This window comes from Bubalus bubalis, chromosome 19 (assembly GCF_019923935.1).
Source record: "Bubalus bubalis isolate 160015118507 breed Murrah chromosome 19, NDDB_SH_1, whole genome shotgun sequence".
NCBI lineage: Eukaryota > Metazoa > Chordata > Mammalia > Artiodactyla > Bovidae > Bubalus > Bubalus bubalis.
In genome coordinates this window covers 9,090,987-9,105,445 of record NC_059175.1, presented here as the reverse complement: position 1 = coordinate 9,105,445, position 14,459 = coordinate 9,090,987, and the positions used below count along the sequence as shown (strand labels likewise).

The 14,459-nt window shown below is 40.2% G+C and overlaps 1 protein-coding gene across 4 annotated transcripts in view; it reads right to left on the bottom strand.

Moving 5' to 3' along the window:
- MRPS27 (mitochondrial ribosomal protein S27) overlaps positions 1 to 14,459 on the bottom strand; it is a 110,210-nt gene that overhangs the window by 81,672 nt on the left and 14,079 nt on the right. For 3 of the 4 annotated variants that reach the window (XM_044932619.2, XM_006078187.4, XM_025270867.3), the window contains 2 exons: positions 2,270 to 2,340; positions 6 to 64 (listed from right to left, as the gene is read on the bottom strand). In XM_044932619.2, the coding sequence (XP_044788554.1) occupies positions 6 to 64; positions 2,270 to 2,340 (130 nt within the window). The remainder of the gene's footprint in view (positions 1 to 5; positions 65 to 2,269; positions 2,341 to 14,459) is intronic. The other variant, XM_044932620.2, reaches the window with a different exon arrangement.

Here is a 14,459-nt window from a genome sequence, read left to right as displayed (position 1 = left end):
CTTACTTGTAAAGGTAATACTCTGCATGGTCTATCTCTTCTCGAGACGAAATGTTGTCCACAAACTGAAAGACGGAAAAAGATACCCTTGGTTGAATACAAATTATGTCATATATTGAGCCTAAGTCACATACTGACCTTAAAGATAAACCAGTCGTTTTATTAGGACAGGGTTCATGTACTGTGGCTCTACCCTTCATACCACTTTATCCTAATACCAACAAGAATCTACAATGGCCTCTCTTTTTCTATATGTAGAATATCCTTGGTTAGAAAAACTGTTTGAAAACTAAACACAAACCCCGCTCTGAACAAGAAAGGGCTCTTCCTACTCTACAATTAGTCACTGATATTTTCCTTTATCTTTAAATCCTGATACTTTCTCTGTTTTCCAAGTTCCAAATACATGGAAACACAATAGTTCAGAAGATGAAGACTCTAATGGCTGAAAAAACATGACCCAAAAGAGGAAAATCCAAATTTAGAGAACTTGGTCTTATATCCATTTTTCCTATCTGATTTGGTTCTGCTACGGACCAGTCAACTTATTACTGTCTACCAACCAAGTCTCCTTTTGACCCACAAAATACCCGTGTGCTCCTTAACTCTAAATCTGAGAAACAGAAAACACTCTTCTGGGGGTGAAGTGAAGTCGCTCAGTGGCGTCCAACTCTTTGTGACCCCATGGACTATAGTCTACCGGGCTCCTCCATCCTTGGGATTTTCCAGGCAAGAATACTGGAGTGGGTTGCCATTTCCTTCTCCAGGGGATCTTCCCAACCCAGGGATCGAACCCAGGTCTCCTGAATTGCAGGCAGATGCTTTACTGCCTGAGCCACCAGGGAAGCCTGGGGATGAATTGTACTCTAAAGACTCAGAGGCAAAAAGGATGAAGTAGGAAATAATGGATGTAGTGAATAAAGTTAAGACTTCAGGAGGATGGAGAGGAGAGTAAAGAGGAGAGACTCCTGAGCCCTCTTTGGAGGACTTACTAGATTTGATTTAGAAATCTTACTAAGGAGCAGATAAAATATAGTTCAAACATAGGACCCGAGACTGAAAACTAGCTCTCGTGATTGCATGCTGTGTGGCATAAACAGATGACACAGTCTCTCTGGATCCTGGTTGCTCATCTGCATAAACAGAATAAAGGCACCTGCGCTGAAGAGTATGAAGCTCCAACCAGAAAATGTACGTGAAAGCTCTTTAAACTCTCAAGTGCAGCCTAAACAAACACCAGGCATTATGGCCAGAGCTTTCATCTATCACATAAGGGATGAACCAGTGGTCTTTCAGCTCCTCTCCAACATGAAAATTACTAGGTTATGATCAAGCTAAACAGTTTGCCCACTAAAAGGAAAGTATCAAGGAGCAGAAAAAAGCACTGAGACTAAAAGGGATGATGGTTTCTTCACTTTTCCTCTCATCGATTTAACAATCTTTTCAATTTTATGGTGTCATTAATTTCTACAAATAGTTTTCACAACTAAGATCTCAATTTAGCATCACATAAGCCTTGTGAGGAAGATACTACTGTCTCCATACTGAATGAGGAAACTGAGAGAAGCCCCAGTTGCCCCATGTCACAAAGGAAATTCATGAAGACAAGATCAGGTCTATCTCTGGGAGGCAACAGAAAAGACCTCTGATGCCACAGAGATCTGGGTTTAAAGTCCAATTTTTCTACCTATGAACTATGTAAAATTGGGAAAGTCATCATTCTGAGCCTTACATGCAAAAGGGAGACAACAACGCTTATCTTACATGGCTGCTATGAGAACAGTGAGACAATGTTAAGAAACTAGTAAACAGCTGGCATAGAAGCTCATCAGTAATGGTCAATGGATCAATTTCTATTCTTGATTCCTAGCCTATGATTATTCTCCCATCTAATGCTCTGTAGCAGCCTAAAGTTAAAGTCTTTTACAGACTTTCTCAACTACCAAATTTACTTCCAATATTAACAAGTCAACATTACCACTTTGAAAAGTATATCAACTTTGAAAAAAGTGATGGTATCATATCGTATCCTGGAAAAATTAAGTTAGATAAACAACACTGATCAGAGTCTGGTAAATTTATTACCTTTTGTTTCTGTCAAAGAAATTTACTACTTCATCATAAAATATCTATTAGTAATTATAAAAACATAAGATACTCTGGAAAAATATTTCCTATAAAAGATGGTCTTTATTTACACAGCCTCATTTATAGAAATAGTCTTTCTTGCTTTCTTTCTCTTTCTTCCTTGAAAATATAAGTTTTCTTACCCGAGATATTGTTAAAGAACTAACAGGCAGCTTTCTCTCATACGTTTTATCCATCAAAGATGCTAGATCAGCTGTGAAGACAAAGAAGCAAAAAGAACCTTGTTAACTATACATATTTCTAAAGAAAAATCTAACAGATGCAGCTCCTGCCAGATGGCTGTCAACATTATGAAGTCAGTATTAAAAGGGATGCTCTTTTTAAAAATTATTCTTAATAAATTAAAGAGAATAGAGAAATATTAGTATAATTTTTTTTAAAATATTTACTTGATTGGAGAAAGGATTGTTTTAAAAACCCCAGCATAGATTTAGCTTTTTAAAAATGGACCCGTAAAATATCTCTGGAAGACACAAGAAAGTGTTATTATTGACAGACTTCAGGGAAAGGAATTAGACGGTAGTGGCCAAGAAAAGGAGATTCTTGACTGCTTACACATTTGTTCCTTCTGCATTTTGAACCCAATAAATAAACTGATATTCAGTTCAGTTCAGTCACTCAGTCGTGTCCAACTCTTTGCAACCCCATGAAGTGCAGCATGCCAGGCTTCCCTGTCCATCACCAACTCCTGGAGTTCACTCAAACTCCTGTCCATCGAGTCAGTGATGCCATCCAGGCATCTCATCCTCTGTCGTCCCCTTCTCCTCCTGCCCCCAATCCTTCCCAGCTTCAGAGTCTTTCCCAATGAGTCAACTCTTTGCATGAGGTGGCCAAAGTATTAGAGTTTCAGCTTTAGCATCAGTGCTTCCAATGAACACCCAGGGCTGATCGCCTTTCAAATGGACTGGTTGGATCTCCTTACAGTCCAAGGGACTCTCAAGAGTCTTCTCCAACACCACAGTTCAAAAGCGTCAATTCTTCAGCACTCAGCTTTCTTCACAGTCCAACTCTTACATCCATACAAGACCACTGGAAAAACCAGAGCCTTAACTAGACAGACCTTTGTTGGCAAAGTAATGTCTCTGCTTTTGAATATGCTATCTAGATTGGTCATAACTTTCCTTCCAAGGAGTAAGCGTCTTTTAATTTCATGGCTGCAATCACCATCTGCAGTGATTTTGGAGCCAAAAAAAATAAACTCTGACACCGTTTCCACTGTTTCCCCATCTATTTCCCATGAAGTGATGGGACCAGATGCCATGATCTTCGTTTTCTGAATGTTGAGCTTTAAGTCAACTTTTTCACTCTCCTCTTTCACTTTCATCAACTGTTCAAAAATATTTTCAGTTGGAACATATGAAATGACTTTTACACATCCCCTGGACAAATCAGACGGCAAGGCACTCTGGCTACAATAAGTGATTTTCAGGCTCAACTATTCCTATTCTGGTTCCTTTTACCAGAACATCCATACACATATTTGGTATTCCTGAGATTACACTGTTATCTCAGAGTCTAAAAAGGTCTAGAATAACAGGCAACATACTCTCCAAAATAATTATTTCATGCCTTCTCGCTGCTTCTAGAACTTAACAGTGTGTGTGCTCCTTGCCCTTCTCCTCTCTCTCTCAGCTCACGGCTTGTGTCTTATTTCCCTCAGTATAAAACAGAAGCAATCATGGAAACCCTATGCTATCAGGCCTACCAGGCTACCAGCATCTGTGTCCACAGACTCTGCCTCAACTCTTCTTTTCCTAAACAAAGGATGTAGTTCGCTAAACAAACAAAAACCAAAAACGGCAAAAGCTTCCTGTGACCTCCTCCTGTCTCTCCAGCTACGTCTCTGCTCTGCTTCCAAGGAGCCTTCCCCAATACAAGTGTCACCACTTCCCTAGTTCCAGCCTCTCTTGAACCCTCTCAAATCAGGCTTTGCTTTCCTCACTCTACTGACACCAAAGTCCACCTCCGCTTTGTTAAATCCAGTGGTTAATTCTCATCCTCATCTTACCTGACCTTTCTCTAACAACAGTTGACCATTCTATCCTTCATGAAACGTTCTCTTTCTCTTTCTTGGGTTCCTTTGCAGGAACTCTTCTTGACTTCTTGATGCTGACGTGCCCTGAGGAGCAGACTCTACACCATCTGCTCGCTCCATGGGTATCTCATTCTCTCCCTCCCCATAGCTATAATCATCATCTACAGACTACTGACTGTACACGTATGTGCCTACCCTGACTTCTGCCTGTAACTCCAGACTTTTACTTACAACTGCATAGGTGACATTTCCTGTGGTATCTTAACATTGTTTGTGTTCTTAATTCTCCAACCTTCCACTCCAAACCTGCTTTCCTCCAAGCCTTTCCCATCTCAGAAATGGCCGCATGTTAACTGGCTTACTCAGGCCAAAAACTAAGGCATCACTGTTGATTCCATTCTTTTTCATTCTCTGTAACCACGTACCAGCAAATCATGTAAGTGTTAGATCTGAAAGTTATATGTTTCTTCATTAGCACAGCTAACCTCTCACCTCCTGACTAGTCACCTTGACTACTGTCCCCACACCTACAACCCCATCTCCACACGGCAGTCTGACTGAGCCTCTTAAAAGATAAGTCAGATCCTGTTATTTTCTTGTCTCAGCCATCCAACAGTTTCCTATCACACTTGGAGTAAAATCCAGAGGGGCTTCCCTGGTGGTCCAGAGGCTAAGAGTCCATACTGCCAATGGAGGGGGCTGGGTTCAATTCCTGGTCAGGGAAATAGATCCCACATGCTGCAACTAAGAGTTTACCAGCTACAGCCAAAGATCCCACATGCTGCAACCAAAAAGATCCCAAGTGCGGCAAATAGGACCTGTCACAGCCAAACAAATGCATACTGAAACAAAATAATAAAATAAAATCCAGAATATTTTCTGTGATCTACAAATGCCCACACACACTGGTCTATGTTTGTTGTTGGTTTTTTTTGTTTGTTTTTTTTTTTTCCTCCTGTCTTTTATACTTAGAAGTAAAAACCATGAAGGCTAGGACTTAAAATTCACTGACATATTCTCAGTTCCTGCAAGAGTTCTATAAAAGGCACTCAGTATATTTAAGTAAATAAATAAAAGGTATAAAGCAAGGCAGTAAGAAAGAGAGGAAAGAAAGAGAGGAAGAAAAAAGAAGTAGAGTAATCCCTTGGTACTCTCATGGACTGGTTTCAGTTCCCACTGCAGATACCACAATGTGCAGATGCACAAGTCCCACAGCTGGCTCTCTGCATCTGAGGATTCACCCAACTGCATCGTGTAAAGCTGTACTGAAAACAATCCAAGTATAAGTGAATCTGCACAGTTCAAACCCATGTTGTTCAAGAGTCAACTCTAAAAGTTGGAGTTCCAAGTATTTTTTTTTCTCCCTGGTGAATGAAATTAATATTAAGCAAAAAGGCAACAGAGAATCAGTCAATTGCTAAGTATCTGTTGAAGACCTATTGCTGTGCACTTAACCAATATTTTTCTCTTTTCTTTCCCTGGGGTAATGCTCTCACTGACTCTAGATATTAGGGGAAAGGAACTCTGCAAAACCACTAAAACCTGATATGATGTAAAAGTTACTAATTTTTCTTATGACTATCTTAAAGGGGTTGAAACCATGTGATTTAAAAATTTTTAAACACAAATACACACATACAAAGAAGTCCATAAAACCTCTTCACACTAATATTGCTATAGTTATAACTAATATTGTAATATTATATTATACTATACTGTATTATATTATATATTAGTTATAACTAATATTGTTATAACTGATATTGTTAAATCTAACTGTTCACAGAATGACATTAAACAGCATGCCCAACATACCAAATCTTTATGATCTCTTCATAATCAAGGCTCTTATGTTGAGATGACAGGCAATATAAAGAATCAACTCCCTTTACTCAAAATTTAAATTTTAACAAAAAAAATGCAGGATTTGGATCTACTGGCCGAATTAAAATGACCTCCACTTCTTTGTGGGTTTCATATAATGCACAGTATGCAGCTAAACATTTGGACAGAGGTGGCTTCTGTAGTATAGAGTCAAGATTCCACTTTAATCTTTTACACCAAGATAGCTTCAGTCAAGTGAAGTCAACTGGGGCCTCAAAAAAGGCAACAGCTATAGAGCCAGCATCTGATGAATAATATCTGCATACTGTAAGTCAGAGAAAGGTTTACTGCTAAATATAATATGCACCAACCACCTCACATGATAGCAGTGGCGTGACGGATGGAGCAGAAAAGCGCGCGGAGCAGGGATGGCCACAAAAGCCGGGGCAGCTGCGGCCTGCAGCGGGCCACGCCACAGGCTTCTGGACCGCAGGCTCGACAGTCACAGCCACACGTCACAGTTCAGCGAGGGGCCAGCAGATGCCCAGGTTTTATTCAAAGGGATGTGCCAAAGAAGATGCCTTCTTGCCTGTCACTCAGCTCCTTAAGAACACACATTGCAGTGGACAGTTGAGGTCAACAAAGACTCTAAAGAAGAATGGGTCTGAAATTTGAATCCTTCATTTAACAAAACTTAAAGCTGTATAGACAATGTGGAAATATGTCCAGAAAATGAAATTTATGTTAGTATAAAACTGTTCTTTTTGTTTGAAGAAAAAAAATCACTGATAGTCTAAGGACATAAAGGATTTTATTGAGGACCCCCACACTATTTGAAGTATAATCCTGGCTAAAGATTTGAAACCCTGAGAGGCTTTAAGACTTTAAAATGTCAGATTCCTAGGCTTCACACCCAGAAGGTGACTCTAATTCCATAGATTTGAGGTGAGACCATGCAAACACAAATTTTTAAACAAAAGCCCCAGGAGACTGTGAGGTAGCCTGGCAAGCACTTGAGTAAGTTAGTTTGAGAACTACCATGGAGGGAACCTAAGACAGGTCTTAGATGTTGCTGCTAAGTTTGAAGATGATGGTATTAAACTGAATTCCATCTCAGCAATAAGGTGGCCTGAATAGCTTTAAAAAAATTCTCCCTACTATGAAAATAAAACATCTAAATAAAATGTTAAAAAAAAACTGTCAAATATATGACTGAGCTTTCAAGAAGATAGATCTAATCATCAGAGGCTAAAGGCAAGACGGAAGCACAAACCTCGTGTTTAAGGGACTACTGAAGGAGGCAGTCATCTGAGCATTTGCAGGCCCCAGCGACACACAGCTGTGGTTTCAATGACTTTCAGGGCACGGGACAGAACCAAGGCCTTTGTAAGGTGGGAAGCTGTTTCACAGATCATCGGGTAAAGCCTGGACTGCCTAGGGTTACACCTGCAGAGAAAGTGAACTGGAAAGTAACGGACCCTGCAAAGGGAAGCAGCGAGGATGCAGTCTCCTGAGGATTCTAGGGCACGCGGTTAGCCCTCACACCTCTCAGGCCCTAATCCACACTTCCCATGCCATACGAGACACACCAACTTGAGAACTGTGGTTTAGGTGGCTTAGAGAGTTGATTTTACTACATAAAATTATAGGAAATACATACTAATCTATGATAACAAACAATACCAGCAGTTTCCTGGGAAGGTGGGCAGGAAGAGCAGCAAAGGGCTACAAAGGAGGAGGAGAGAACGTGGGGCTGGGCGACAGGCGTGCTGCTCATCCTGATCAAACACACACACACACACACATGTCAAAGCTCGTCAAAATGCACACTGTGAGTATGTGTGGTATAGTCTATGTAAATAACATGTCGACAAAGTTGTAAAAAAGAAATTCAGTAAGTTAAAGAGCAGATTAGGTACAAGTGAGGTGAGAATTACCAACCTGAAAGATCTAAAAGGAATTACAAGACAGAAGAAGACTGCAGCAGAGATTAATAAAAATGAAAAGTATAAAAAGGGCATTAAGAGATACAGAAAATAGAATGTGCTGTGCTGATAGTCACTCAGTTGTGTCTGATTTGTGACCCCATGGCTCCTCTGTCCATGGGGATTCTCCAGGCAAGAATACTGGAGCGGGTTTGCCACGCCCTCCTCCAGGGGATCTTCCCAACCCAGGGATGGAACCTGGGTCTCCTACATTACAGGCAGCTTCTTTACCATATGAGCCACCAGGGAAGCCCATGAATACTGAAGTGGGTAGCCTATCCTTTCTCCAGGGGATCTTCCTGACCCAGGAATCGAACTGGGATCTCCTGCATTGCAGGCAGATTCTTTAAGCTGAGCTACCAGGGAAGCCCAGAAAACAGAATGCTGCTGCTAAGTCTCTTCAGTTGTGTCCGACTCTGTGCGACCCCATAGATGGCAGCCCACCAGGCTTCCCTGTCCCTGGGATTCTCCAGGCAAGAACGCTGGAGTGGGTTGCCATTTCCTTCTCCAATGCATGAAAGTGAAAAGTGAAAGTGAAGTCGCTCAGTCATGTCCAACTCTTAGCGACCCCATGGACTGCAGCTTACCAGGCTCCTACGTCCATGGGATTTTCTAGGCAAAAGTACTGGAGTGGGGTGCCATTGCCTTCTCCAAGAAAATAGAATAGTAAGGTCTAAAATACATTAACTTGAATTTCCAGAAGACATTGTTAATAAAGAGAATGGGGAGAGTTGGTACATGATGAGCTAATAGCTAAGTGTTTTTTAGAACTGATAGAAATCATCTATTCTCAGATTCAGGAAACAAAAAAAATCTCAAGTCAATTAAGTAAAATTAAATCCACACCATGATACATTACACTTAAACTGAAGAATAAGAAGACTTTAAAAGTAGCCAGAAGGTAAAGAAAAGCAACTATACCAACAGGTGCTTTCTCACTAGAAACAAGAGAAAACAGGAGAACAACATGCTGGGAGTAAATACAATCAAAAGAGAATTACACATCCAACAAAACTATCTTTTAAGTTTAATGGAAAAATAAAGACATTTTAAAACAAAAACTGAATTTATTAGCAACACATATCACTAAAGAAGATTTTTACAAGTTGTGTTTTTTAGAAGACGTGTGTTTGGAAGACGGAAAATGATCCTTTAAAAAAGACCTGAGATGCTATAAAGAATGCTAGGTAAATAAAATTGATTCGGTCTGGGGGAAATTGTTTAAAAATAATAAAGTCTTATGTGTTTACATGTTTTAAAGGACAAAACTTTAATATTAGTAACATATGGTTGGGGGTTATGTGACAGGACTAAAGCATAGCAGAGTGTGATTAATCCTAGAATTTAAGGTAAATATGTATGCTGGAAGTTATGAAGCAATCATCTAAAAGATGTAGAGTTAGAATGGTAAAATCTACTATTCTGAAAGAGTAGAAATAGAGGATATAATTTTTGGAGGGGGAAAATGCAAAAAAAACAAAAATACCACAACCAATCGAAAAGAAGATAGGAAAAAAAAAGAACAAAGATGGGACAAATCACAAAACATGGCAGAAATAAATCCAAATAAACCACTGATCATAAAATGACAATGTAAATGGACTAAACTTTCCAATTACAAACATGACAATTGTCAGATCAGTTTTAAAAATACATAATCCAGCTATATAAATCATATGAATACGTGAAGTGTTAAAAATATCTGTATGAAAAATGTACTAGGCAAAAAAGTAGCCAAAAGAAAGCTGGTGCAGCTATATTAATATCACACACAACAGATTTAAAGTAAAAAGCTTTCCTTTTTCAGGTTAGATGGTCATTACATACTGATCAAAAATCCATTTTTCCAGGAAGATAATTTTAAATTGGTATACATCAAAGTAAAATAGCTTCAAATTATATAAAATTCTGAGAAAGAAAATGATAATCTTTTTAATGATCATAAAATCTATAGTAGCAATGTGCTAGGAAAGAAGCCTCTTATAAAGCACGGTAGTCTCTGGGTCAAAGTTGGAGGAAGGTCTCTGAAGGAAAGATGGATCCTCTATTGAACTCTGGGAGATTTAGGTGAGAAATTATTAGATGGTTTCAGTTTTTCATGATTTCTGTGTTAACTGTACATCAATGTTAACCATTCAATGTTAAGCTCTTTCTGGATGTAGGACCATCTGCATATCTTATCTAATTTATATAATTCTTAAAGAACTAGATACAAGTTATTATTTATTTCCTAAAAGAAGTGATCTGGAAAGCACAGGCTGAAACTGTTTTTGTTTCCCACATTTAAAAAAGAAAAATAGGGAGAGATGACCAATACCATGTATGGAAATAATAGAAGGGATTAGGAAAAATTAACCTAGGAACCATTCTGAATATAAATATTTAGATTTTCTTCTATTTGTCTGTCACCAGAAGCTATAAAACAATAATGGAAAAAATGTGAAGGCAAGCTTTGTACACACATATACTAAGACTAAAGGAAGATGATGTACACAGGCCAGACCCACCTCTAGAACTGTCAACAGACAGTCATTATGACAGTCATTATGAAACCTAGTGAATGAATATATGTCACAGATATGTGAACAGGAAAGCAGGCCTCAGAAAATCTCCATCAAGCTCCAATTGGAAAACTACTGCAACAAGCCAAAAAGCTCCACAGCTGAAATGACACAGCAAAACTAAACCTCAGCTAATGAGAGAAGTGTCTAGATAATGTGAGAGATGGTCACAGTGCTTGGTTTCAACTTGAATTCTGCTCCCCCACCTTCCTGCCAAAAAAAAAAGAAACAAAAAACAAAAACCCAGAAACAAAAAGGCAGTAAGTAAAACTAAAAGGTATCCCTTACTTTATAATTACTTATCAAATGAAAATATCAGAAATAAAATATTTAATTCAGTAGGGCTCAAGAAGCAATTCAGTTCAAGTCACCTAGGCCCTTGCCCCTGGCAGGGTGAGCAAACAAACGTCTCATGGAACCCAGGGACTTCCCCCAGGAAACCCCTAGCATGATTTTCTCCTGAATCCTATTCACTGCAAGCCCCAGTCTGTAATTCAACAGCTGCTAACTGGCTGATGTTGCTAACTTTCACTCTATACCTCCCCAGTAGATCTGCACAGCTAATGAAATTTCAGAGACAAAGTACAGAAGCAGTCTAAAATGGAAATCTTCTGATCTGAGTTGTAAAGTTCAAGAACTCCCAGGGCTTTACAGAGCCTAATTGAAGAACTAAGGCTCTTTTAATAAAAAATATCAACTGCAATGGATTAAAGTGTCTGGAATACGTAAGTCCATGCATTCATGCTATTAAAAAGAATTAAAACCCTCACTGACAACCTTTGGAGGATGGTAGGTGGTCAATTTGGAGAAGGCAATGGCACCCCACTCCAGTACTCTTGCCTGGAAAATCCCATGGATGGAGGAGCCTGGTAGGCTGCAGTCCCTGGGGTCGCCAAGAGTCGGACACGACTGAGCGACTTCACTTTCACTTTTCACTTTCATGCACTGGAGAAGGAAATGGCAACCCACTCCAGTGTTCTTGCCTGGAGAATCCCAGGGATGGGGGAGCCTGGTGGGCTGCCGTCTATGGGGTCACACAGAGTCGGACACGACTGAAGTGACTCAGCAGCAGCAGCAGCAGCAGGTGGTCAATTAATTATTTTCAATGCTGCCTCTTCCATACAAACTATAACTCAGGATAACTAAACTGCTGATGAAAAGAAATTCTTTAACAAAAATTTTCTGGGTAATAAATGAGGACGAAATTACAGAAATAAAATAGCAACATTTTGCAGCTTCTAATGAAATAGTAGATCTAAGCAATGTTCACAAATGGCCTTTAACATTAACATGACAACCAAATGCTGTATGTCTCCTGACAACAGTAAATGACACTTCTTATGAAGTACTCATGTCAAAAGAAAAAACAAAAATACAAAAAATCTGATCAAGCTTTTCTCTCAACTGCCAGTTTTATAAGGATGGTAAAGGAACATATTAAATACCACCATAAGGATGAAAACGGCAAATCTAGAATGTGGGAAACTACAAAAGACCCATTTTCTTCAAGAAATAAATGAAGAGAAACCTACAGATTAAAATCATGTCAACATATTGCAATGTATGGACCTTATCTGAAATCATTTCAACAAACTATAAATTAAAAAGAAGTATATAAGACATTTGAGCAAATGTGAAATTGAGCAAATATTTAATAATGTTAAGGAATTACTAATTTTTAGTAATGGTATGAGTGATTTAGTTATATATGTATATTTTAAATCCTACCTATTTTTATATCAAAATAAGTATAAAATGATCAGATAAGAATTTATGAAAAAGTAATCTGGTGAGGGGGTAGGGGTTTCATGAAACAAGACTGGCAGGGAATTGATAACCATGATTCTGGGTGACAGACCCTGGGGGTTCATTATATACTATTCTCGCTACCTCTGCATGTTTCCAGTAAAAGACTTAAAAAGAGGTAAGATAAGGAGAGAAACATAACCAGCTGCATTGCCTGGACCTTATGTGCATAATCATTAAAAAATGTATCAGTATTAAGGAAACTTGAACACTGACTTGATATTTCATATTTAAATGATTATTAATACTATAGGTGCTACAACAGTATTAGAAATATCTTTTAGAGGTATGTACTGAAAATGTATGGGTAAAATGATATATTGTCTGAGATCTGTCTCAAAATCATCCAAAAGATCAGGATGGGGGTATAAGCAGATGTATAGATGAAGTAAAGACTAGCCATGCACTAGTAACTGTTGAATAAAAGTGATGGGTAAAGAAGATTCCTTATACCATTCACTCTACCTTTGTATGTTTTACATTTTCTATCATAAAACATTTTAAAAAGTAATAATAACTTATGGCATTCATTAGAAGTCAGAATAATGGTTTGAAGAGGGGAATGGGAGCCACAATAAGGGCTTCCGGAGCGGTAGGAATGTTCTTTACACAAGTTTGTTCACTTTGTGATAATTCATCAATTTGTACAGTACAATTCGTGTGCTTTTCAATATATAGTATACTACAATCAAAAAATATTTTTTAAAAGTAAGAGATCCACTGCTTCAGTGCAAGAGAAGACAGTCAGGCAAAGTTGCAAATAACTACAGCAATCACTAAGAAATCTATTTTTGAGCAGAAAGACAAAAGAATACTATATATGTGCGTACTAAGTCGCTTAAGTCACGTCCGACTCTGTAAGATCCTATGGATTGTAACGTGCCAGGCTCCTCTGTCCAAGGGTTTCTCCAGGCAAGACTACTGCAGTTGGTTGCCTACTCTTCTCCAGAATAATGTATAACCCTAAGCGAATGTTGGATCTGGTCTCGTTTTCCTCAACTCCAAGGGAAATAGCAGCTGCCTCAGCCGGCTGTTGAGTGCCTGTTAAGTGCTTAGCACAGAGCCCGGCACAAAGACTGCAGTGAAGAAGAGGTCCCTTCCGACTCGTGTCAGAGGACCCGGCCTGCACTCATGGCCTGCCTGCCCCCAGACTACGTATACTGCATTCCTGGCTTTAATCTAGACCTCCGCAATAATAAATTACTCTCAGACGGGAAACTGGACAGATCCCCATCATCCCTCACTCAAAGCTCTAACACAAAACCATTAATGAGACTGAACAGAGGCACGGCAGCTGCACAGCGATTCGAGAGCATCCAGGTCTCCTCCGCCAGTATTTGTGGAAGCAAAATCACTTAAGATGAGGGAAGCCAAAGCCCCACACCCCCACCCATCCATCTTCGCTCCCGGCAGCGCGATCCACTGCACCCCACTCCATGCCCTCCAATGGGGACGCGCGGAGTAAAAGCCTCATATCGCTCCCTGCGCCTTCCCCCAATCAGCGAGCCCGCACCAGAACACAGCGCCCAATCAGAGCGCTCCACATGCCGAAGGCAGCCCTCCACGCACGTCCGAAAGGAAAAACGCTTCCCAAAGGGCAGTGCCCGAATACCAGGCTCCACTGGCTTGTGGGGTCTCCGGAGGAGTCACACTGCCACCTACTGTCCGATCATGGGAATGCAGTCCCAGGTGTACCGCCTGATTCTCAGGGCCATAGCCTAGCCAGAAGGCTCAAATACAGAATTTGGAAGCTTCCCTGGTGGCTCAGTGGTGAAAAATCCGCCTGCCAGCCCAGCCAGAAGGCTCAAATACAGAATCTGGAAGCTTCCCTGGTGGCTCAGTGGTGAAAAATCCGCCTGCCAGTTCAGGACACACGGGTTCAATCCCAGATTAGGGAAGACCCCACAAGCTGCGGAGCAACTATGCCCCTGTGCCACAACTACTGAGCCTGTGCTCTAGAGCCCTGGAGTCCCGCCTAGCCGCGACCACTGAAGCCTGTGCGCTCTAGTGCCCAGGCTCTGTAGCAAGAGCCATCACAATGAGAAGCCTGCGCACCTGCTCCACCAACCAGAGTGCCTCCAGCCCCGCTCCTGCAACTAGA